Raw genomic sequence first — 24,659 nt, forward strand, 5'->3', positions numbered from 1 at the left:
ATTGACAGGCTCTCCATCAGTCAATTTCCTCCTTCCCGGAAGGTGTGATGATTACAAAACGCCAGAAGGTGTGGGCTGGCTGGCTGCCTATAGTTCTCCTAGACCTAGGGGCATAGCCTGGTCTCCCCGATCCAGATAAGTGAACCAAACCAAACAAAGAGCCTGTGTCCCGTCTCTAGACCAGTGGTTCTCAAACGTTTTCGTGTCAAGGACCCCCAGAATGATATGTATTTGGCCGCGGACTCCCCCCCCCCCCCCCCCCCCATCTCAAATATTTTGTTCCGGAGACCCCCGGAAGCAAAAGATTTGACTTACAAATGTGCGCTTAAAAACAATATATGTATTCAAAGGTTTGCACAAATGTTTTTTTTTTTTTCAAAAATAGCAGATCTACAAGCTCATAGCGCGGCACTCGGTGCCGCGCTATGAGCTTGTATATCTACTATTTTTGAATAGCCAAAGTATAACAGTACAGGTTAAAGTGGTTAAAATGATTGTGAATGATTGTGGAACCCCCCCAAGGACCCCTGGGGGTCCCCGGACCCCACTTTGAGAACCAATGCTCTAGACAACAAGAGAAGGTGTGCCGAGTCAGTGGTTCCCACACTTTTTCACGTCAAGGACACGTATGCAAGTACGTCCGTTACACATGAACATTTTCAATATCAATTTCAAAAAACAAAATATTACCAGTAAAAAAAGACTAATAACTGCACAGAACAGATATATTCACGGCAGGGCCAGACACCTCCCATCTCTCACAGCCATGTGTGAGGAAGACATCACCCTAGCTAGCACAACAAATCCACATCGCTCAGATATGCTCTTTTAAAATTCTCTCCGCGACAGCAATATGCACTGGTGGCCATGGAAACGCCCTCTACACACACACAAGGAAGTCTGAGTGAGAGAGACTTTTAATGGTACAAAATGCTCAAGTGGATATTCTAGTGAACGGTTTCATGACAAACTACTAATAGCTTTACATTAATAATAAAATACAAAACAGTCAAATAATGGAATAGCCTCGCTCTCGGTGAAAACCCTCTCCGTGTGGTTGTGTTGGAATGACTTTAGACCAGGGGGTCTTCCACGTTTTTTTTCAGGCCAAGGACCCCCTAGCTGAGAGACAGACGAAGCAGGGACCCCCCCACTACATGTATTCATGTTAAATGTGTGTTTTCAGACATTTAACCACTTGAGCCTTCAATGCTTTGTAAACTTGACCTTTGGCTCTGTACTTGGTCTAAAGTACTTGGTCGAAAATAGCAGATCTACAAGCTCACAACGCCTCGCAGCGCGAGGCGTTGTGAGCTTGTAGATCTGCTATTTTCCGGCTAATGTTCCCCTCAGAAGTGGTTAATGTAAAAAAAGAAAGAAAGAAAAATCCACATCACACAAAGATTTGGTGGTCCCCACGTAGTTACTCTGAGGACCCCCTGGTTGAAGACCCCTGCTTTAGACACATCAGGAGGTGTTCATGGAGAGCACTGGGGCTGCAGAGTTTTATTATCTAGTTATACCGTACAAAGGTTGCTTTCTGTTTTTTTATAGCATAAACCAGAACAGTGATTCTCAACTTATTTTTTTGTAATTTCAAGGACCCCCGGGTTCGATATGCATTAGGCCACGGACCCCCACCCATTTGATACCATCTGGGACCCCAATCCCCTGACATCATAGCCTGCATGCCCCACATGACATCCGATCTCCAGAAGGAAGCCACGGCATTATTATACGCTGCCTCGTTCGATAGAAGAGTGGTTTGCATAGCACAAAGTCTTCTTGTATTGTGTATTTATTGTGACCGGTAGCACGGAAAAAGAAACAAGGCAGATGGTGTATAAAAAGAGTCAAGACATGTCATAGAAAGATGACACGGACGCCTGCGATTTCCCAAAGCAAGACACTCGAGTTCCGACCGATACTCTGTCGTACAACGGCCATCGCTCGCTGAGAACGAGCCAATCTACGCGCGACGGAGTATGAATTAAGCATGAATCATTCCAACGCCGTCACCCACTCACCAGGCAGATCACTGTCGGTTGAATTTAAAGCACTTTAATGAGTCACGAGTGTATTCACGCTGTTCCCCCCGTGAACCAATTTGAGGTGTCATCTGCATCAGCCTCCTGTGGTAATTGGCTGTCACACTTGGTTATGTGATATTTATACCTGTTGCAATTTTGATGTGATTTTATACCTGATTTCTTCGACAATGCACAAGATACTGTGATTATATACAGTATACTGTATATTCCTGCTGATCTTTCTATATATATATATATATATATATATATATATATATATATATATATATATATATATATATATATATATATATATATATATATCTCCGTAGTGCCATCTATCCATTGCTATTTTTTAATCATGCACCTTATGCATGCATACTGGACTTTATATTTGACTGCGATATCGTTGCTCTGGGGGGGGAAACCTCATACATCCAAAACCGCTTATTATTTACGCGTGATGCGACATGTGAGCTTGTATCTGCTATTTTCACTACTTTTGTGCGACACTCTTGTTGTGACTCTTGTTGTGAAATGATGAAATAGAGCATTCATTTATGAAAAAAAAAGTCAGAATAGGGTTGAGATTTCTGCCCGACAGAAACGAGATCCTGTGGGTTCTCTATCAGCCTTATAACCACTTAAGCCCTATACTTCGTCGATATACGATGAATAGCAAAAACCAGCAGATGTACCAGCTCACACCGTGTCCAAAACATAGAGACGCCAGGTTGAATGGGGTTAACAGGCCATATACCTAAGGGCCTCGCTGACTCATTGTCATTCATACATGCACACACACACATCAGCTCAGTATCGCATCTGTTGAACCCCATAAGAGAGAAGCAGGCCACAGGCCAGTGACGAGCGACGCGATTGGCTGGCTCGTGCCAAAGTGACATTTGCGGGTTCCTCGGGTAAGGTTATCTCGTCTGCTGGTCCTCATGTGTAGCGACGGCCGGTGGAGGGGTGTGTGTGTGTGGGGGGGGGGGGGGGGGGGGGGGGGTGAAGTATATTTCCAGCTTCAGATATGAAAAAGGTAACATTTGCAGGAGAGGTTTGGAGAGCAGAGAGAGAGAGAGAGAGAGAGAGAGAGAGAGAGAAGGGTTTCCGCAGATACGGATCACGAGGGCCACAAGATGTGTCTGACATTCAAAATGCATGCTGGGAGATATACGAGAGCCAGCGGTGTTATGGAAGAGGAAGGTTGGGAAAAAAGAATTATGATCTCAGTGAAATACACACCGTTCTTGCGGGAGTGTGTGTGCGTGTGCGTGTGCGTGTGCGTGTGTGTGTACATAGTTGCTATAGTTGTGACTGTGAGGATCTGAAATTCTACTATACCTGTGGGGACTTAATGTCCCAACAGATATGGTAGAATTTCAGAAATAGACATTGTGAGGACCATGTCGTTTTCATGTTTTATGGTTAAAATAACAAAACAAAAGCGTCGACATAGGTTCACAATTAGAACCATATTGAGTTTAGGGTTAGTGTTAGGATTATAATATATTAGAGGTTAGATTTAGGTGTAAAGCACCATTATTAGCTCACTATAAAGATAACTACATTGTTCACCATTGTATTCTTTTTATAGTTGGTGTGAACCCTGCCATTCACTTGACTTAGAACGAGTTTAATTAAAATAATACTTTGTTGTGTTGCGATGTCACACACCGGAAAATAGGCGATCTACAACGCGTTGCAGCGCGACACGTTGTGATATTGTAGATCTAAAATGTTGACGTCCTCATAAGTATAGTAAAACGCTGTGAGTGCATGTACTGTATGTGTTCACACATGCACACACACACACTCAGCACACCTGGGAGCAAACACAGCACGGTCATCTCCTCAGGCTGAGGCTGCCCTCGATACCCTCCATGTGGGATTACCTCCCTGTGGCTTGTTGTCACACATTACAAAACGAGGCAGCCACGGACCCCTCGTTGAACTTTTAAATACGTAAAACAGACGTTTAATTCCAGTTCACATACGTTTTTTGTAAATATGCCATATTAATGCCAGACCAAATGACAAAACAGTGGCTCCGTTCGGCTATTTTCAATTAAAATCTTGCGGGGAAATTATAATAAGCAGATCTGGCAACCCTGCACCTCATAAGGAACTTTCCTAACTAGGTGCCGAGGTGATAGGATGTGTGCTTCCAAAATGAGACAAAGGCACTAAAGGCCCTGTCCCTGATATTACAGAGAGGTCTTTGTTTTCAGGCCATAGAGGCCTCGGTGGACGGAGTCAGCTGTCAGATACAACACTTGATTAAGACCCAGCCCCAATGTGTGAGGCAACCGGTTCTGCATGACCCGCGCCGACCTTGGCTAACGCGGCACCGGAGTTAAAAGTTCAGCCTGTTCTGTTGGAAGCACTGCTGACCATAAATAGCACACACACACACACACACACACACACACACACACACACACACACACACACACACACACACACACACACACACACACACACACACACACACACACACACACACACACACACACACACACACACACACACACACACACACACACACACACACACACACACACAAAAATACAAAGGGACTGCTGGCTACTCCCTTTGTCGCAGGATAATGTGACACATGAAATGTGTGTGTGTGTGTGTGTGTGTGTGTGTGTGTGTGTGTGTGTGTGTGTGTGTGTGTGTGTGTGTGTGTGTGTGTGTGTGTGTGTGTGTGTGTGTGTGTGTGTGTGTGTGTGTGTGTTTGTGCCTTTATGTGTGTATGCTTAGGTATTTGCCTGTCACACATATGCACGTATGCGTGCGTACGTGCGTGCATGTGTGCTTTAGTGTATATGTTGTGACACGCTCCAAAGTGTGCTGTCCACTTAATATTTTCCAGCTGTAAATAATAAAAGAAGCACTCTATCATCTGTCTAATCACGGCTCAGTTAACTCTTTCAAATGTTGGGTGTAAACGTGGCACTCAGGGCCCGTCCCATTCAATCCAGGGAGCACTCCCCTCCCAGGTGTTATTATCTCTGCTTCAACGTGCAGTATTCATCATATCAACCATTTACTGTGGCAGGGTCTTTTTTATTGTTCTTTATCAAAGGATTATCAGTAGACACCCCACACGAACGGGGAAGAAACAGAAAGAGATGGAGGGAGGGAGGGAGGCTTATGGGAGGAGGGAGAGAATAGTGATGAGGAATGGACAAGAATGATTAGTATACATTGCACGGATTTGTGCATGTCATTCCGTGCATAGTCGCCTAGAAACCCCCAAATTCCGTGCATATGTACGGGGAGTCCCGCGGTGGGCGTAACCAGTCGCAACCCGGAAAAACCCGGAAGTAGAGCAGTCCCCACAACAAAATGTACGATTCTGTGCCTATCGGTACGTAACTCAAACGGCGCTGAGTAGGCTCAAGGGAATGTAGCAATTTTCAGGACGGCAACTCGCTCGCTTTAGCTCGCTCGGTGGTCCTTCACACGGCGACAATTCCCTTGAGACTGCGCGGCTCCGAAATGGTTTAGTCACAATGGGGGAGATGCGAGGCGGCTATGCACGGAATTTGTGGTTTTCCAGTAGTCTATGCACGGATTTTGAGAAACGTTGAAAAACGTTCAATGAGAACGTTTCCTCTGGCGATCGGGTTGGTACGACATATAAATGAGGCTTTAGACTCTTTACAGAGTGGTCGGTTTGCTCCACTGGAGCGGTATAGCTGCAGTAGAACAGCAGACTCTTTACAGAGCTGTCTGTGCGCTCCACTGGAGCTGTATGGTTCCCATTTTGACTTCTAAGTTAAGAGCAAACAACGCAAGTCGAGCCATGATGAGCGAAGCCCGCGAAGACTTGTTGTCAAGGAAGCAGGGGAGGACAAAACGAGAGGAAATAAAGAAAGAAGGGGTAGCTTACAGGAGGTGGGTGTGAGTAGTCTACCGACAAAGACCTGTCAGAGCCCGGACGGCCTAGAAATCTGCGTCACGCACGGAATAATGTGGAGGAAAAGTACAATATTTGCCTCTGAGATGTAGTGGAGTAGAAGTAAAAGTACTGAAAATGGGAAATACTCCAGTAAAGTAAAAAAATCCTCAAAAGTGTACTTAAGTACGGTACTTGAGTAAATGTACTTAGTTACTTTACACAGCTCACTGTCTCCATGCATCTCTCATATGGTTGGATCCGAGGGGACGCGGATTAGACTTTCCCCATGAATCCCAAACAACAAACTAAAGGGACGAGATGTGGTGAGGAAATGGTTTGGAAAGGCTGGGAGGGGGGGGGGGGAGAGAGAGAGAGAGAGAGAGAGAGAGAGAGAGAGAGAGAGAGAGAGAGAGAGCAAGAGGAGGGGGAGATGGGTTGTTTTGGCAAGAGGCTGAAGCTCTTTGGTGTCAGAGACAGAGGTAGATCGACAACAGGGAAATCTGAGGAAGAACAAGGAAAAGGAACAAGGGATGCAGGAGAGGGAAGGGAATGAGGGGGTTGGGTCTGAAGATGATGAAAAGAGGAGAGGAGAGGAGAGGAGAGGAGAGGCAGCAGACTAAGAACATGCAGAGGAACTGTGAGTCAATGAGGTGCTCAGACATTCAGTCAGAGGATTGGAGTCTCTCTCAGACAGAGACATGCCAGTATGGGAGACTGTGAGGAGATGCACTCGCACTCACACACACACACACACACACACACACACACACACACACACACACACACAGTGCCTAAGGCAGACACAACATATCTCATACACACACAAGTAAAAACAAACAACACTTACTGTGCCTGAGGCAGTCACAGAATTTCTTCTCGCACACAGAAACACATATACACACAAGAGTGTGTGTGTGTGTGTGTGTGTGTCACACACACACACACACACACACGGACACACACATCTGGAGGAGTGAATCATTCCACACCTTTAGAATAACAGGAAGGCGGCTCTCAGCAGGTGAGGGAGCCACAGCAAAACCTCTTCAACACAACAGCCCACATGAAACGGCTGGCTGAGACTGAGCTGCTGCCCACTGATGGGTTATGGCGTTCTCCACACACACACACACACACACACACACTCACACACTTCCTCAGGTGGCGGTGATGATGGATATGGTAAAGCACTAGGCTGGGTTAATGGTCCCAGAGCTGGGGTGGTGAGTTCTTTCTGGTAAGGTGAGATTCATATGGCTGGATGATGCAATCAGTACTTGGCCTTACATAATACAAAACCATCCCTCACCTCACTGCAATGTCCACCGTAATAGTATATTTAATAGAGAGAGAGTGTGTGTGTGCGTGTGCATGTGCGTGTGTGCGCGCGCGTGTGCGTGCGTGCGTGTATACACACACACACACATACATATTTCATCATTCATTCATTCTGTTGCATATACCCACCCCTACCAATACACAGTAAAAGCCTCAGTGAGTGTACAAATGGAATCAAATGGACCATAAGGGTGTGCATGGGGCTAGTTTCTGAAAATATTTTTTTGAACAAAGACATGTATTTGCTTTTCTGCAGAGAAATTTCACAGTGTACATTTTGAAACGTTTGTAAATGATATTTTTTTGTAGGACAGGTAAAACTAAAATGGCTTATTTACTCACAACCTATAAAAACAGGTCCGCGACCCAACACGGGTCACGGCCCCATGTTTGGGGGGAAAAAAAACTGCCTCAGGGAATTAAGAGGGATGGCTGGTGTTCGTGCACCTTCACCCTCCACTGCCAGACGGTCTTCCGGGGTCACCCAGATGTTAAACTTAGTGGAGAGAAAGGCCCTGCTCCCACTAATTGAAGAGACAAGACACCATATGAATAATGCATAACGAGGTGTATGCAAATGCGCATCCGATTCAATTACCCCCTAAGGCCTATGAACGGGCGCTGATCGACCATACTATTAAATCACACTCGTCTCTTCGTCGGCAAACCAGAACTGGACGCTCCTCTTTTCCTGCCGCGAGAGCCGAGAGACGATTTTTTTGTTTTGTTTAGCATCTAAAACATTGGTTCTCAACCTTTTCAGGCCACGACCCCACAAAACAATCATATTTTGAACTGGGGACCCCCCACCCTGACAAGCACTTGGAAATAATAGGAGTTGAGTTGAGATTACGTTATGTCTTTTTTGTTTTGTTCAAGGTTTCTTTATTTTATATTTTCACATACAGGTCAATAACAAAAGGTATACAAAAGCAGTGTATGTTACCCCCCCCCCCCCCCCCCCCACACACACAAAGTTCCCGCTCCGAAAGAGCCACAACCTTGGTCACTACGTTATGTTTGACTCGGTTCCACAGATGCATTTTTGATTATGAAAATAGCCGATCTACAAGTTCACAACGCCTCGCGTTGCGAGGCGTTGTGAACTTGTAGATCTGCTATTTTCATAATTTTTGCCTCTTATATTATTTGCCAATTTGACCAGTTTTTAGAGTGTAGTTTGTTGATTACGTTTGCTGCAGTAATGGTCTTTATTCTCTTCTTTCTTTTTAGGTATTAAAAAGGTCTTAAAAGCCTAAATGTGGTTAAATTGTCACTTCACTGTCATCTGGGGACCCCCCAAAAAATAATCTGGGACCCACAGGTTGAGAACCATTGATCTAAAAGAGCATTCATCCGTACAGTATGCAAGTCCCCCCAAATGTCTGCGTCCGTCTGTCCTTGACTGCCCTTGTCTGCCCATGTCGCAAACCACTATACCGATCAGTGCCTAGGCCAGTCACAATTATTACATAATCGTTTAATCGCAATTATTTAGCATAATCGTCATAATCGTTCCCAAAAATAGCAGATATTATTTATGTTACAATTAATCGTCAATTTAAATTTGTAATCGTGACAGCAGCCCTATCAGTGAGCAAATGTCTAATGCACTCTGTCAGTAGTCAGTCCCCAAATATTTTCCACCACCATCCCACAGAACTCCATATTTAGGCAAAACTAATGTCATCAATACAACGCCCAGAGATTCACAGGAAAACCACACCAATATTAGACTGATTCGGTGCATTTTGGGCTGTTACACCCGTCTCGTTTAAAGAGAGACTTAAGTGCGCTAATGGCGCTAACTAGGGGTTTTCGGAGAGGTTAATCTCCATTATAAGAAAATAAAAAAAGATCATTTAAACTCATGGCCCAGGATCTAAAGGGACGTTGTACTACACGGCAAGATAATTGAGGCAAAGTCCACTTTCACCTTCGCTCCAGCTGACCGTGAAAACACTACCACACACTCTTAATTGCATGCGGCGCAGACCAGAGATTAAAAAAACGCATGTGTTGTGAGAAAGCAAGCATTAAGCCAGATATATACTTCGTCGTATGGCCGTGCCGCTCGCCGAAAATAACCAAACGAATGAGCTCTCGACGCGTTGCATCGTGACGCATCGCGAGCTCGTATAGAGTTTATTATCTTCTAGCTAGCGACATTCACGTGCGAGCACAGAAAAGCAGTGAACTTGGGGAAAACCCTTCAGTGGAGGAAGAGATTGAAAAACAAGTTTGGCGTGAAGAGAAAGAGAGACAGAGAGAGAGAGAAAGAGAGAGAGAGAGAGCACGTACAGGAAGGAAAGGGTTAACAGGAAGAGAGATGCATCTTCAAGGTACTGCTCTGTCCTCTCTGGTGGAGCGGAACGATACAGAGATAGGAACAAAGGATGCACTCTCATGGATAATGGACAGAGAGAGAGGGAGAGAGAGAGAGAGAGAGAGAGAGAGAGAGAGGGAGAAGTGTCCAGTTCACACAGGGTTTTCAAAGTGGGGGGCTGCCAGCCGATCTAAGCTCAACCACGGCGCTACCATTCCACAATAGCAGAGAGGCTATGGCTATCTGAGGGTCCTTCCTTGGCATGGAAAGTTGAAGGTTCAGCTCAGCTTGTAGATCTGCTATTTTTGAAAAATCGTGAACATTTTTAACATTTCTAACTCAAATCTTTGCTTCTGGGGGTCCCTGGAACAACACATTTTGAGATGGGGGTCCGCTGCCACATACATATCATTTTGGGGGTCCTTGACATGGAAAAAGTTTGAGAACCACTGCCAAAGTAACATACGTTTAAAAAAAGGAAAAAAAGGATTTAGGAGACATTGTGTAGAATTGGCCTCAGGTCTTAATGGGTTAAGTATCGTATCATAACAGTCCACAAAGCGCTGACATGACTTCATGATGTCATCACCACATGATGTCATCACCACCGCCACAGCTTGTTAAACCAGAGTGACCTCTGAGTCAACCTTCTGCTTGTTTGTTTATCGTTTCCAGTCATTCGGTTGTGGTCTAATTACAGTTAGTTGCCTGTTTGTTGTGTGTAATGTGTCTTTGTTTTGTGCGTGCGTGCGTGCCTGCGTGCATGCGTGTGTGCTTGCGCGCGCGCGTGTGCGTGTGTGTGTGTGTGTGTGTGTAGTCTAGTGTTGCCAGACTGAGATCTAGTTGCTGGAACAGCGGCGAGAACGGCCAAATCCGGCCACCGAGTTAAGAGAGACTCGTGAGTCTAATGTGTGTGTGGTTAAACTGACCGTGTGTGTGTGTGTGTGTGTGTGTGTGTGTGTGTGTGCATCCATAGGAAGGGGAGAGGAGAGAGAGAGACAATGGAGAGAATTTCTCCCCGAGGCGGAAGACAAAAGTGAGCAAAAACCATTAACTATTATCACCGTAGTTCTATCTGACCTGATTTTTCCAATTTCCGCTGACCACCATAGATAGATGTTTGTTTCCCCTCTCCTCTGTGGGCCAGTAATAATTCATAATGTCTCCTCAAGGACCGGTGAAAACCACACGCTTTATCTATTTCCAGCTTTTGTTTTTGCGGTGCATTTGTTTTTGCACCAGTGGGCCTTCACCCCTCCACAACCATGTCCACCGCCTGTATCCTTGAGCGCCGTCTCAAGCCCGATTCCTACTTGGTTGCGCGTCCGAAATAATAGTCAACCTACAAGCTCACGGCGCGTTGCGGTACGTGACGCTTGTAGGTCTGCCATTTTCGGCGCGCAACCGCAAACCGTCGTGTGATGGAGCATACGTTTGGGTTTAACCCATTAAGACCTGGAACTGTGTCATTTTTAGACTTGAGCTAAAAAGCATTATTTTACACTTTGGCTATTCAAAAATAGCAGATATACAAGCTACGAGCTTGTAGATCTGCTATGTTTGAAAAATCGTGAAAAAGTGTGCAAATCTTTGAATATACAGTATATATTTTTAAAGCGACATTTTTTAACTCAATTCGTTGCTTCTGGGGGGTCTCTGGAACAAAATATTTTGATCGGGGTCCGCGGCCAAATACATATCATTTTGGGGGTCCTTGACATGAAAAAGATTGAGCACCACTGATATAGAAACATACGTTTTTCAGAATACTGTTGGGATTTAGGAGACGTGTAGAATCGGCTTCAGGTCTCAATCGGTTAAGAGGGAGGCAGAAGGTTCTTATAATGTGCTCACAAAAACTAATCAAAAACTACTTTCAACCTGGCATCCCTATTTGGGGTATGTCATCATGTGCGAACATTTGCAAAAAATGTAAAAATACCTTCTAAAAAGACCTATAGACCTATATTAGACCTATATTAAAATTGGCTAATGGGAGGGCTGCAACACCGGCAGGTGCGGGCGGACCACATCATCACGCTCATGTCACTATGACTAAGCCATAAACATATAAGGAATTCCCAATTCAGCTACACCCAAATATGGAGTGTGTTGTCTAACCTCAATGTGTCTTCATGGCATCAGGCGCAAACAATCAGGGATCCCCAAATATGGGCATACAAGAGACATGGAGTGACGGATACGGAGATGGGCATGCCCATATATGGGCATATACTGATGACATCAGGGTTCTCCAAATATGGACATATCGGTCATTGGAAATTGTGAAATGACAGATCGACAAGCTCACAAAACATCATATCACACTCTGGTCACTAATCTAAATAGTGAAATATGCTGGTACATTGTTGGCTAGAATGTAAGCCTCTACATTCTTGGTACTGCAATAAAGTACAATACTGCTCTACACTACTTCCTACTCTGGTATACAATTTACACCAACACCCCAAATATGAAACCTAAGAACTAGACCATGGCTGAACAGTTGAAGCGTTTCTTTCGTTGGCAAGCCTTTATGTAATCTCACTGCTGCCTGTAAAGTACTTTGACAACAGTTGCTTTTATGTTATTATTATTTTTTCAGAAGATTGCACCAACCAGAGCCTTCCAACATAAGCCCACTCATAATGAGTGGCTGCGTACAGTATGTGTGTTGTATCCAAGAAGTAACAGGCCATGCTGCGAGGGGCGTGTCTCAAGTCAGGCTCAGGCCCAGACTGGAGGTGTGATGAATGTGAGGAGAGGGCCTCCGACATCTCCGGATCAATGAGAAAAGTTATTTATGACACCAGACTGGAAGAGAGGAGAACTGGCTCCGATGTTCATTTTGCCCCGAAGCGAGTTCCGCTCACTTGTCACAGTATGTCTCATTGTCTCAGAGCAGAGATTTAGATCCAATATACTAGCGATTCTCAAAAGGTTTTCATTTTAAGGGCCCCAGTTTACTATATGCATTATAGGTCATGGACGCAAATAACTCTGAATGTACAAATGGAACCAAATGGACCCTTACAGGTCAAAAAGGTCCCATTTGTACGCTCTCAGAGTTACTAATCCTTTAGCTGGGGACCCCCTGGAACCCCCTCAAGGACCCCACTTTGAGAATCACTGCTGTAAGAGCTCTTTATTTATCAACAACAAAATATTGCTCATAACTGTCTCCCACTTAACACTTACTGTATCTGAGACGATGGTACGCCTAGCCCCAGTGCCTTGAATTGCACAGCTATTAAGTCAAAACATGTCTGGCTTTACATGAGTTATGCATGGCTATAGGCTAGATTATGCTAGCCTGAGGTTCTGCACAAGCATAACAGCTAATGTATCACCAACATTATCTCAAATGAATTGGTCGTGGTTTATTCGAAGACTGAAGCCTTATTTTAACGTAGTTGTGCGTCATTGTCACACGCATAAAGTAAAAAATCTACACGCTCACCCAACACACCATCATATCATGATGCAAGACAAATAGCGTTTCATTTGATGAAAACTTTGCTAAGCTAACCTGGGAATTTTGCCATCAAAATGGTGGTACTGTATAAACAAGATTAAAACTAGATGAAAGCCGAGTTCAAAGCAACTTTCCTGGAAGCGGCAGTGAAAGGTCGGCATGGATCGTGACCTTCTTGTTGATGTAGCCCGTTTGATAGTGCATGTACTGTTAATCAGCAGCATTTAAGCCCTCTGATTCTCTGCTGATCTCACAAGAGACCTGGATCTCACATTCACGGAGTCAGACGTTAGATATATATTTAGTTCTTAGTCTCTGACCCCATGACTTTTAGTTGATAACGCACAGACTCTGAGAAACTCTTTTGTAGCCCGTAACAATAAAACAAAACATTTCCGGCAGGGATTTGGAGTAAAGGGGAAAAAAGGAGGGAGCCAAGTATAGATCCCTGGGGGACCCCGGTTGACAAAGCATGCAGGCTCTAAGTGGTTAACCAACCTCTATGGTAGAGTATGTTACTACTCGAGTAGCACTGGTTGTCTACTTTATTGGGTGGGAGAGTTCCTTGCTTCAACAGAGCTGATCTCAGTATTATAAGTGGGCTGGAGGAAACTGATTCTAGGCTGGGAGAGTCCTGGGGGAGTCTGGTAAAGATCAGCATTGTGTGAAACACTACTGCTTAATATTGAGACCTGAAGCCGATTCTACATGTCTCCTAAATCTCAACAGTATTCTGAAAAACGTACGTTTCTATATCAGTGGTGCTCAATCTTTTTCACGTCAAGGACCCCCAAAATGATATGTATTTGGCCGCGGACCCCCATCAAAATATGTTGTTCCAGGGACCCCCAGAAGCAAAGATTTGAGTTAAAAATGTTTGCTTTAAAAATATATATATTCAAAGATTTGCACACATTTTCTCGAATTTTCAAAAATAGCAGATCTACAAGCTCGTAGCGCGGCACTCGGTGCCGCGCTATGAGCTTGTATATCTGCTATTTTTGAACAGCCCAAAGTGTAAAATAATGCTTTTTAGCTCAAATCTAAAAATGGCACAGTTCAAGGTCTTAATGGGTTAAGCGATCTGTAGTAGAGCACCTATTTAGTTTTGTCATGTACAAACAAACTGTGATGACGATGACTATTTGTGAGCATGTGTTGTCATGAGTGTGGGAGCTTGTGAATTGTATTTGATTGGACACAACTGAAAAGCATTTAAAATGTATCTGGAGAAAAAAAAAATCCATTCTGTGGTGTGTGGTGCCAATCCATGACTTTGTCTCTGTTGTGTGTGACCCCTGTTAAGTGTTTCTGAAATCCTGTATGTTGTATAATTCAGTACAAGTGTGTACACAATTATGTATGAATCAAAATTCTCTACACTTTACACACCGTAAACTTGTGTGTGTGACGGTGCATGCATTCATACCGAACCATTTCGGTACAGGCCGTTTGGTTTTGGTACAGGTGTGTGTAAGTGGAGGAACAAAAAAATAAATAGATTTGTTTCCAGATCCGCATTCCCACAAGAACTTATGAAGGGAGAACACTGAGCTACAGCAGCTGCACAGTAAAATCCTCTGTTGTATGGAGAATAGGTCTATATGAGTTGTTTGGCGTTCCATACTGATCTACGAGCCAATAACGTGCCGCGATGCGACGCGCTGTCGGCTTGTAGAACTGTTCTTTTCGGTCACTATGCTCTGGTTTCGTTGAGCCACTCTGGCACAAAATACTGTCTACTGTCAGGTCTTCATCAGACCCTGAACCGAGTCGACACATGTTGGTCACTTTATCTTAGTTTCCTTTTCCATGGTTGACTTCTTGGATTGTTCTGTCCATCTCCTTTTGTCCATATATGGCGATTGTCTGTGTCCCTTTGTCCATAATGGAGATCCCTTATGTCAACAGGCATCACCCTAGTATACATAAACAGGACAGGATCTTATGACGGCATGGCTTCCCTGTGGATCTCTCATGTCATGTTGCTGACATCCTGTCGATGACATGACCAAAATATGGAGGGACAACGGGATGGTGTATTTGAGGATATTCTTTCACAAAACGTGAAAGAATATTTGGGGGTTGACTTCCTTGGCCTACTAGCAGCGTGCACGAGACATTTGGCACTGATCAGTATAGTCACCTTTTTTGGGTGGGTTTGCAGTTTATTTTTTATTTTAGTCGTTTAGCCAGGGGGTCCCCAGCTAAAGTAGTTAATATAGCGTCACAATCATTTTAACCACTTTAACTTTGGCCACTCAAAAATAGCAGATCTACGAGCTCATAAGCTGAGCTCGGTGCCGCGCTATGAGCTTGTCAATCGCCTTATTTTTGACAAATCTTTGCTTCTGGAGGTCACCCTGGCACACAACGTTTTCAGAAGGGGGTACGCGGCCACATATTGGGGGTCCTTGGCACAGAAGCACTGCATTAGTGTATCAAACCATAAAATCTCCTCTAAAGAAACACATGACATCCTCCAAGACAGCCCGCGTGGTGGTTGCAACCTCACCACTGGAACTGAAACCTCGACCCGGGAACGTCTGTGGGCGTGGCCATGGGCTGGGCCTGACGCCGCAGCAGCCCGTAGATCTTCTCCTTTATCCAGTCCTTGTTGTACGGCTGGTACGTTTGGGTCTCGGCCCGGTACACGAGGCAGCTCAGGTCCGCCAGCTCCTCCAGGAACTCGAACAGCTGCTTGACGTCGTAGGTGATGGAGGGACTGTTGGGGTTCATCCTCTTCAGGTGCTCCTCGTACATCTTGCAGACGCCCTCCATGCACTGGTTCACCGACTCGTAGTCGGCGTACGTGCGGCCCTCGGGCCTCTTCGTGGGCTGGACGAGCAGAATCGTGTGCGACATGCTTGCGCCGACCGCGGAGTTGGAACCTTCGTCTTTTGGATGCGAAACCGAGTAAATACTGTCTGTCAATATATGTGCACTGGAAAAAAACAGATGTGGTTCAGCGCTGCTGTCTCATGGAGGGAACCTAAAGGGGACGTACTCCAGTCTCATCCTCCGATACTCTCCGGTCTTTTGAGATGCATGTTGTGCACGGTTCAACTATAGAGTCGTATCGCGTATGCTGTCATATAAATAGGTACCGCGACACAGAAATCATGCAAAGCTTTGGCCAGCTTGACCAATCGGCAAAGCCAGGCCGTCCGTCGGTGTCCCTTTTATGCCCATATTTGGAGTTCTGTGTCAGGCACGCCCCAAATATGGAGTCCAGGCCAGTCTATGACATTAGTAGTATGATGTTATATTGATGACATGTATGCCGATTCACGGTGTTATCAATATTTTTTGAGAGATCCGTCTCGGCGCACCACTCCCTCGGTCACTTCTACACTCCATATTGAAACATCTACGTCCATGGTACTGGAAAATTGATATACATTTGGCCGCGGACCCCCATCTGAAAATGTTTTGTGCCAGGGACCCCCCAGAAGCAAAGATTTGAGTTAAAAAATGTTCGCTTTCAAAAATATACATATTCAAAAGATATGCACACATTTTCAAGATTTTTGAATAGTCAAAGCTAAGTGGTTAAAATGACTGTGACACTATGTTAACTCATTTTGCTGGGGACCCCCTGGACCCCACAAGGACCACTGGTGGTCCCCGGACCACTGGTTGAAAACCACTGCTAAATGGCATGCCACTGAGCATGGCATCAGGTGTAATCATCTGAGCTCACACCCGGAACAGGTACGGAAATAGCTGCAAAACAGAGCGGTATGTGACAGTGTGATAACTAATTCTCAATTACAGTACCACAATTATCACTACAGTCACATGAAAGCCCTGTTTAGCTAAACCTGGGGACTCAGGTATAAGGGGGTCAAGTTCACAGGAGCAGGTACTGTACACACAGCGGACTCTCAGTTGATGACAGTTGATTATTATTTCCTAGGTGACTAACGCTATTAACGTAGGGAAGAGCCTGTTAATTACCCAGCCTGCTCTGGGGCCAGCCTCGGCCTCACTTTAACCCGTTAAGACCGGGAACGCGTCGGTGAGTCATTTTTTTAGATTTCTTTGAACATTCAAAAATAGAAGATCTACAAGCTTGTAGATCTGCTATTTTTTGAAAAATCATGAAAATGTGTGCAAATCTTTGAATATATACATATATATTTTAACTCAATTTTTTGCTTCTGGGGATTGAGAATCACTGATATTATAGCAACATAAGTAAAAAAAAAAATAATAATAATAAAAAAAGCTGTTAGGATTTAGAAGACATTTGTAGAATCTCGAGATTTTAGTTAAAAAAAAAATATATATATTCAAAGATTTACACACATTTTCACAATAACCACGCTACGAGCTTGCAGATCTGCTTTTTTTTTTTTATAGCCCAAAGAAATCAAAAAATGACACACAGATGCGTTCCCGGCCTTAATGGGTTAATCATCAACCACACACAGCTTGGGCAAACAATCATTAAATCAACACACATTCGTAACACACAATACAGCACGCACACACACACACACACACACACAGCCAATTTACACTTTACAGATTAAATTATTGCACAGATCGCTGTCGAGATACGATTTGCAATGCACTCAGCGATGCAGGGGAGAGTGGAGAGAGAGCACAGGCTTTGAAACAAGGACTCTCAAACGAGGGGAGGCGATATGAAACAGTGGCTGTAACCCAAGTTATAAATGTGTCACAGAAAATGATTCCGTGTGGAGCTGCCTGGCTGCTTCGTAGATATCTAAACTGCATCTAAAAGAGCGTGATGTTCAAAACATCAACAGAGTTTAAGCGGCAGAATGTTTGAGGTGTTTATTTTGACTGAAACTGATGAGGGAGATGACGTGATCTCTGTCACTATGCAGTTAAGTCAGGGCTTGTTGTTATCAGAGCTGTTTTCAACACAGCATTAGGGAAAATTCCCTTTGCACGGCAGCCGTATTGACATAAACAGTTATGTAATGTTACTTCCCTCACAGGTGTCAACAAAGATATTTACCGTATGTCAACATGGCAGCCGGCAAAAAAACGTCTATTGTGTCAGAATTGTAGCAGAAACGAGCGGCTGCTCTTACAACGTCAACATGCACAGCAAAGGTTAAAAACGACACTTCGGTTTCCGCTCGTCACCTTTCCTCGGCTACGGTCGAAAACAATGCGCAAGAGAGGAGCGACGCTTCCCGTTTATGCATGCCCACAAATCACACTGGAAGGCTTTTTGGCGCCGTCCCTCGCAATTAATGGCTTTTGAGATAAAATGCACTGTCATATGGGAAAGAGAGGGAGGAAGGGCGAGAAACGTGTGTGTGTGTGTGTGTGTGTGTGTGTGTGTGTGTGTGTGTGTGTGCGGGTGTGTGTGTGTGTGTGTGTGTGTGTGTGTGTGTGTGTGTGTGTGTGTGTGTGTGTGTGTGTGTGTGTGTGTGTGTGTGTGTGCGCGCGCGTGTACTCGCATGTCCGTAATATTGCTGTTGGCCAGAAACCTTGTATATCCAAAACCGTTACTGGATCCAATGCCACTTGAAGGCTTCCCTATTTTGGGCATGGGATTATAGGCCAACGTTTTCACATATTTAAAAAAAAAAATAGCTAAAATACAAGCTCACAACGCGCAATACGTGGTACCTTTTGCACGACACTTTCATTCAAACAAAGCATGAAATAGTCCATTGATTTATGGAAATTAAAAATGAAAAAGATGAAACATGGAGATACACGGTTCCGCCCGACAACATACAGAGCGTGCACATTACGCCTCTCGTCGTCTCACGGCAGACCATCGTCTCACCCACAGCGTTCCCGTTACCTTATCTGACCATCAGGCATGAATTATCCTCACCTGTCGCTGTGATCCTCTCTGTGCCACTCCGGGCCAAATTAAATTAACCCATTCAAGCCGGGTACGCACCCTCTGTCATTTTTTGATTTCTTTTGGCTATTCAAAAATAGCAGATCTACAAGCTCATTGCCGCGCTATGAGCTTGTAGATCTGCTATTTTTTGGGAAATATGGTGGACATTTTGTGCAAATCTTTTGAATATTTTAAAACAAACATTTGTAACTTAAATCTTTGCTTCTGGGTATTCTACAAATGTCTTCTAAATCCTAATAGTTTTTTGAAAAAACGTATGTTACTGTAAGTGGTAAAACCTTTTCATGTCAAGGACCACACAAAATGATATGTATTTGGCCGTGGACCCACCATCTCAAAATATTTTGTTCCAGGGACCCCCCAGAGGTTGTAACATGAGTTAAAAATGTTCGCTTAAAACATATATATATATATATTCAAAGATTTGCACAAATTTCCAAGATTTAAAAAAAAAAATAGCAGATCTACAAGTTCATAGCGCGGCACTCGGTGCCGCGCTATGAACTTGTAGATCTGCTATTTTTGAATAGCCAAAGAAATCTTAAAATGAGACCGTATGCGTTCCCGGTCTTAAAGGGTTAACTTCTCACATATCTGTGACACAGCTGTCCCTCCTGTTCCGTCAGAAAAGCCCCGCAGGTAGACACAGAGCCAAATCTGTCACATCTCACAGACCAGATAGCGAAGAGGCTCAACCCTTATCTCCCAAAAAAATACAGGCAGAGCGAGGAACGTTGGACGGATAACGCAGTGGAGGCGAGCAAAGAGGGGATTCAAACATCCAGTTTCTGCCAGTAATCCTCCACAAAGAGAGCATGTGGGGGGGGCGGGGTGGGGTGCATGAGGAGAGGAGACGGAGGGGAGAGATGAAGAGGAAAGGCCACACAGGCCACAAGAGGAGACCTTGGGAAAGATCAGAGCTCCAGGTGTTTGTTTGTGTGTGTGTGTGTGTGTGTGGGGGTATGCTTCACTACTTCTGAGCTGAGCCTGAGAGTAGGGTGACATGTTTTCACACATTCCAAAGACACGTCTTGAGCTACATAGCATCAGGGAAGGCTTCGTTGTGTGACGTCATAAAACATTTACTACACGCACTATCCGTATGTGCAGTATGTATATTTTTGAGTGGTGCCAACCACTCCTATATCTGACTTTGTCCGTGTGTCCGTATGTATGTATGTCTGTCTGTCCAATAAAGAAACATTGATGACAACATCAATACGGGGGTCAATACGGGGCTCGTCAAAGGCACCACTCTCTTCACACAGGGTGTTATTTTTGATTGTATTCTGCCAAACTGCTCTACCCTGGCTAAACCAACAGGCAGACAAAGGGGGCACACAGTCACACCAGTATCGTTGAGGCGCTGACCACTTTGAACAAAGGAGGAGGCCGCACTGCTCGTAGCCACGATGCAAACATACAGTATTGTAATATAGAACCAATGTTTCGACCTGATGTAGGGTCCTCTACCACAGTGGTTCTCAAACGTTTTCATGTCAAGGATCCCAAAAATGATATGTATTTGGCCGTGGACCCCCATCTAAAATACTTTGTTCCAGGGACCCCCAGAAGCAAAGATTTGAGTTACAAATGTCCCCTAAAAAAATATATTCAAAGATTTGCACGCATTTTCACGACTTTTCAAAAATAGCAGATCTACAAGCTCATAGCGCGGCACTCGGTGCCGCGCTATGAGCTTGTATATCTGCTATTTTTGAATAGCCAAAGTATAAAAGGTTAAAATTATTGTAACGCTATATTAACACATTTTGCTGGGGACCCCCTGGAACCCCCCCCCCCCCACCCCAAGGACCCCTGGGGGTCCCCGGACCCCACTTTGAGAACCAACGCTCTACCCTACCTCTGTCCTTTCTCTTCTCACGAAAAACTACGGTACTTATGACGGAGCACGCTCAGCCCACGTCTTTACACCTGTACAGCTGTGATGTGACAAATAAAGATGATTCCGATGAATTCTTAGCATCTTAGTATATTATAACTGTAATCTTATTCCCCGCACACTCAATCTCTAGGCTGCATGGTGATCAGTGGTAGAGTAATAAGGTGTTTCGGTTTGATTCGCTGAATATTGAAGATGCTGCAGAGACATGTGCCGTTAAATTCCAGCGTATTTGGTTCCATTTGTAAACGCTTTGTTTGCGGAGCACAAACAAAGCATCAAGATATTACATTTGGAACAACTCAACAGCAGTGGCTCCGAAATCATGACACGGTTACTGACAATAAGCCGTTTGTGAAAATAGCTGATCTACAAGCTCACAACGCATCACAAATCTGATACTGTATTTTCCAACAATCGCGAAAGAATGTGGAAACATTTTGTAGATCTGCTATTTTCTGCAAATGTTCATGTGGTTAACGCATAAAAAGGCAGACTCCAGTGAAAAGAGTAAAATGACGGATAAGACCATGGTTTCTGGAGTGTCTCAGTGGAAAAAGTACTCAAATGTTGTACTTAAGTAAAAGTATTAATACTGCAATGTAGAAATACTCTGATACAAGTAAAAGTCCAGAATTCAAAATGTACTTGAGTAAAAGTACAAAAGTATTGGTATAGATATGGCTCACAATCGCGACGCATTGTGAGCTTGTAGATCGGCTATTTTCAAAATGGCCAAAATGTAGGGCTGAAGTGGTTAATGTATGTTTTTTTAATAATAATCAAAATCTACAAAGTAACTAGTAACTAAAGGTTTCAAATAATAGTGGAGTAAAAGTACAACATTCGCCTCTGAGGTGTAGCGTAGTAGAAGTAAAAGCACTGAAAATAGGAGATACTTCAGTAAAGTAAAAAAGACTTTACAAAATTGTCCTTGAGTGAATGTACTTAGTTACTTTACACCACTGGTTCTCAAAGTGGGGTCAGGGGACCCCCAGGGGTACTTGAGGGGGTTCCAGGGGGTCCCCAGCTAAATGATGGATAGGAACCAAATGGACCCTTATTGGTCTGTAACTCTGAGAGTGTACAAATGGAACCAAACGGACCCTAACGGGTCCGTTTGGTTCCATTTGTACACTCTCAGAGTTAAATTAACATAGATTTTACAATATGAATTGGGGTCCCAGCGATATAAATACCATTACATGGGGGTCCGTAGCCCTAATGCATGTCCTTGAAATTAAAATGGTTGAGAATCACTGCTAGAGCCGTAAAAATCGTTTCTTATGGGGGTCCCTGGCTTATATTTTCAAATGGGGGTCCGTGGGCTAATAAGTGTCAATTTGGGGGTCCCTGGCATGAAAAAGTTTGAGAACCACTGCTTTACACCACTGGTAGAAACGGAGGTGTAGCAGCAACTCCGGTGAAAAGAGTAGCATGACGAGATAAAGATGAAAGACCACTGCCAGCCAAGGGGGCATGGGGTTTCTGGACCGTCTCAGTAGCCAGAGGTGAGAAAGTCCAAGAAAGTCCAGGGATCTAAAAGGGAACAGCCCGATAAAACCCAGTCCCCCCTCCCTCTATAGTACCTCCCACACAGTACATCACCGCCTCCAGCATCTCTTTTAAAAATAGCAATGAGGAAAAAAGCTGTCACTCTGGATTTAGCCTACTTTCCAACGTACACATTAATTTCAAAGCTGATGGAGGGAAAAAAAGGGGAGGGGCCGAGGGGGGGGGGCTTCTTTTAAGCTGCTAAATAGCAGGGCGGAGAGCTACCAAGCTGTGGCTTCGGGATGGGGGGCTATTAGGGTAGGGGACGGAACAATGGAACGCCCTAAAGTGGCAGGGATGGATGTTGTTTTAATTTAGGTATTTAAGTATATTATGTCGCTTTTAATAATTAATACTTAAGCCATTAAGACCTGGGACGCATCTGTGTCATTTTTTGATTTGAGCTAAAAAAAAAAGCATTATTTTACACTTTGGGCTATTCAAAAATAGCAGATCTACAAGCTCGTAGCGCGGCACCGAGTGCCGCGCTACGAGCTTGTAGATCTGCTATTTTTGAAAAATCGTGAAAATGTGTTATTTTAAAGCAAACATCTTTAACTCAAATCTTTGCTTCTGGGGGTCCCTGGAACAACATATTTTGAGATGGGGGTCGGCGGCCAAATACAAATAATTTTGGGGGTCCTTGACATGAAAAAGTTTGAGAACCACTGATATAGAAACATATGTTTTTTTCAGAAAACTGTTGGGATTTATTAGACTTTATTTTGTAGAATCGGCTTCAGGTCTAAATGGGTTAAGAATTGTCCTTTAGGCTAAAACATTGTACCGTAATGCTTGTCCTATAGCGACGACAACACGCTAAACTAATGTTCGCTGTGTTCACCGTCCAAAGATTTGTCTCCATGCTGCCCGTTACTCTGATTGCATCGTAGTGATGCAATGCCAGTCCTTTATGATATCCAGTCCCCCTTTAGCCTTTTCATACATGTGCACAACCCCAGAAATATTGCTATTATTACATGCCCCAGAAGGAAAGAAAAGAAAGAAAAGTCTCTTACAATACCCATCAAGCTACGCACATGTATGGCCCCTGTTCTTATATAGGCGATTTCATTACTGTGTAGACCATTTTTGGACATTGTATTGTATTGTATTTGTATAATAATTTAATAGAAATTATATTATTATTATTATAATAATATAATTTAGTTCTCTCACCGTGGGCAAACATGGGCAAATTCTCCTTCTACAGCACTGCCACCCAGGTTTGGAATAGTCCAACCCCATCCCTCAAAAAATGCAGTTCGCTGGGCTCAATTAAAACAGCCCTCAAAATGCACCTTTCGGGAGGCCAAAAAAGGAGGTAGTACCATTTTCCAGTAAGACCGACGACCTCCCCCCCATTGATGTACATATAGCATCATTTTTTTCTGCATTTTTTGTTTGTACATAGTGTTATTTTACTGTATTTTTGTGTTGATATTTGAACTGTTGGTGCCACTATATATATATGACTATGAATTGAATACAAAGGACCTCAACGGAAACAAGACCGCAAGGACTTTTTTGAACTGACCTTTTTGACAAAGTATTTTAAATGTAACTGTGCCGTTTTCTTTTTTTTTGCCTAATATTCAATAAAAAAAAACATAACAACAACTGAACTTTAGAGTTAACTCCCCAAGCTAACAGCTGACCAAAAAGGCCTTTTATTTGTCCGGTATCCAAAAAAACAGAGCGGGTGATGAATTGGAACGTTCACTGTTGTAATTGCTGTCAGGTTGAAACATTCCCTGTACTGTAGAGACCGAGGATATTGCCAACACCAGACAACTGTGTGAACATCGCTGCCACGAAGACCTTCCAATCCTAAACGCCACTGATTGAGCTGTTAGCGATCCCCATATAAGCCGTGAGCAAGGTGAGGCAATCCACTTAAAAACTGCAATCAATCTATGAGTAATTAATTAACCCTTTAAGACCGGGAACGCATCCGTGTGTCATTTTAAGATTTATTTGGGCTATTCAAAAAAATAGCAGATCTACAAGCTCATAGCGCGGCACCGAGTGCCGCGCTACGAGCTTGTAGATCTGCTATTTTTTTAGGAAAATCTTGGAAACTTTGTGCAAATCTTTGAATGTATGTTTTAAAGCGAACATTTTTAAATCCGATCTGTGCTTCTGGGGGTCCCTGGAACAACCTTTTTTGAGACGGGGGTCCGCGGCCAAACACATATCATTTTGGGTGGTCCTTGACATGGAAAAGATTGAGAACCACTCATAGCAACGTACGTTT

General features: G+C 44.0%; 2 protein-coding genes across 6 annotated transcripts in view; both read right to left on the bottom strand.

Annotated features, from left to right (window-relative positions):
* vav2 (vav 2 guanine nucleotide exchange factor) overlaps nucleotides 1-24,659 on the bottom strand; it is a 259,771-nt gene that overhangs the window by 162,450 nt on the left and 72,662 nt on the right. The window lies entirely within an intron of this gene.
* Nucleotides 15,594-15,947, bottom strand: LOC311037262 (enhancer of rudimentary homolog; the record flags this gene model as incomplete). The annotated part of the gene is made up of 1 exon (XM_084046384.1): nucleotides 15,594-15,947. One exon carries the CDS (start codon nucleotides 15,945-15,947, stop codon nucleotides 15,594-15,596), a length of 354 nt encoding a protein of 117 aa, XP_083902510.1.

This window comes from Gymnoscopelus microlampas, assembly GCF_963454915.1.
Source record: "Gymnoscopelus microlampas genome assembly, chromosome: 21".
In the NCBI taxonomy this organism is placed as follows: Eukaryota; Metazoa; Chordata; class Actinopteri; order Myctophiformes; family Myctophidae; genus Gymnoscopelus; species Gymnoscopelus microlampas.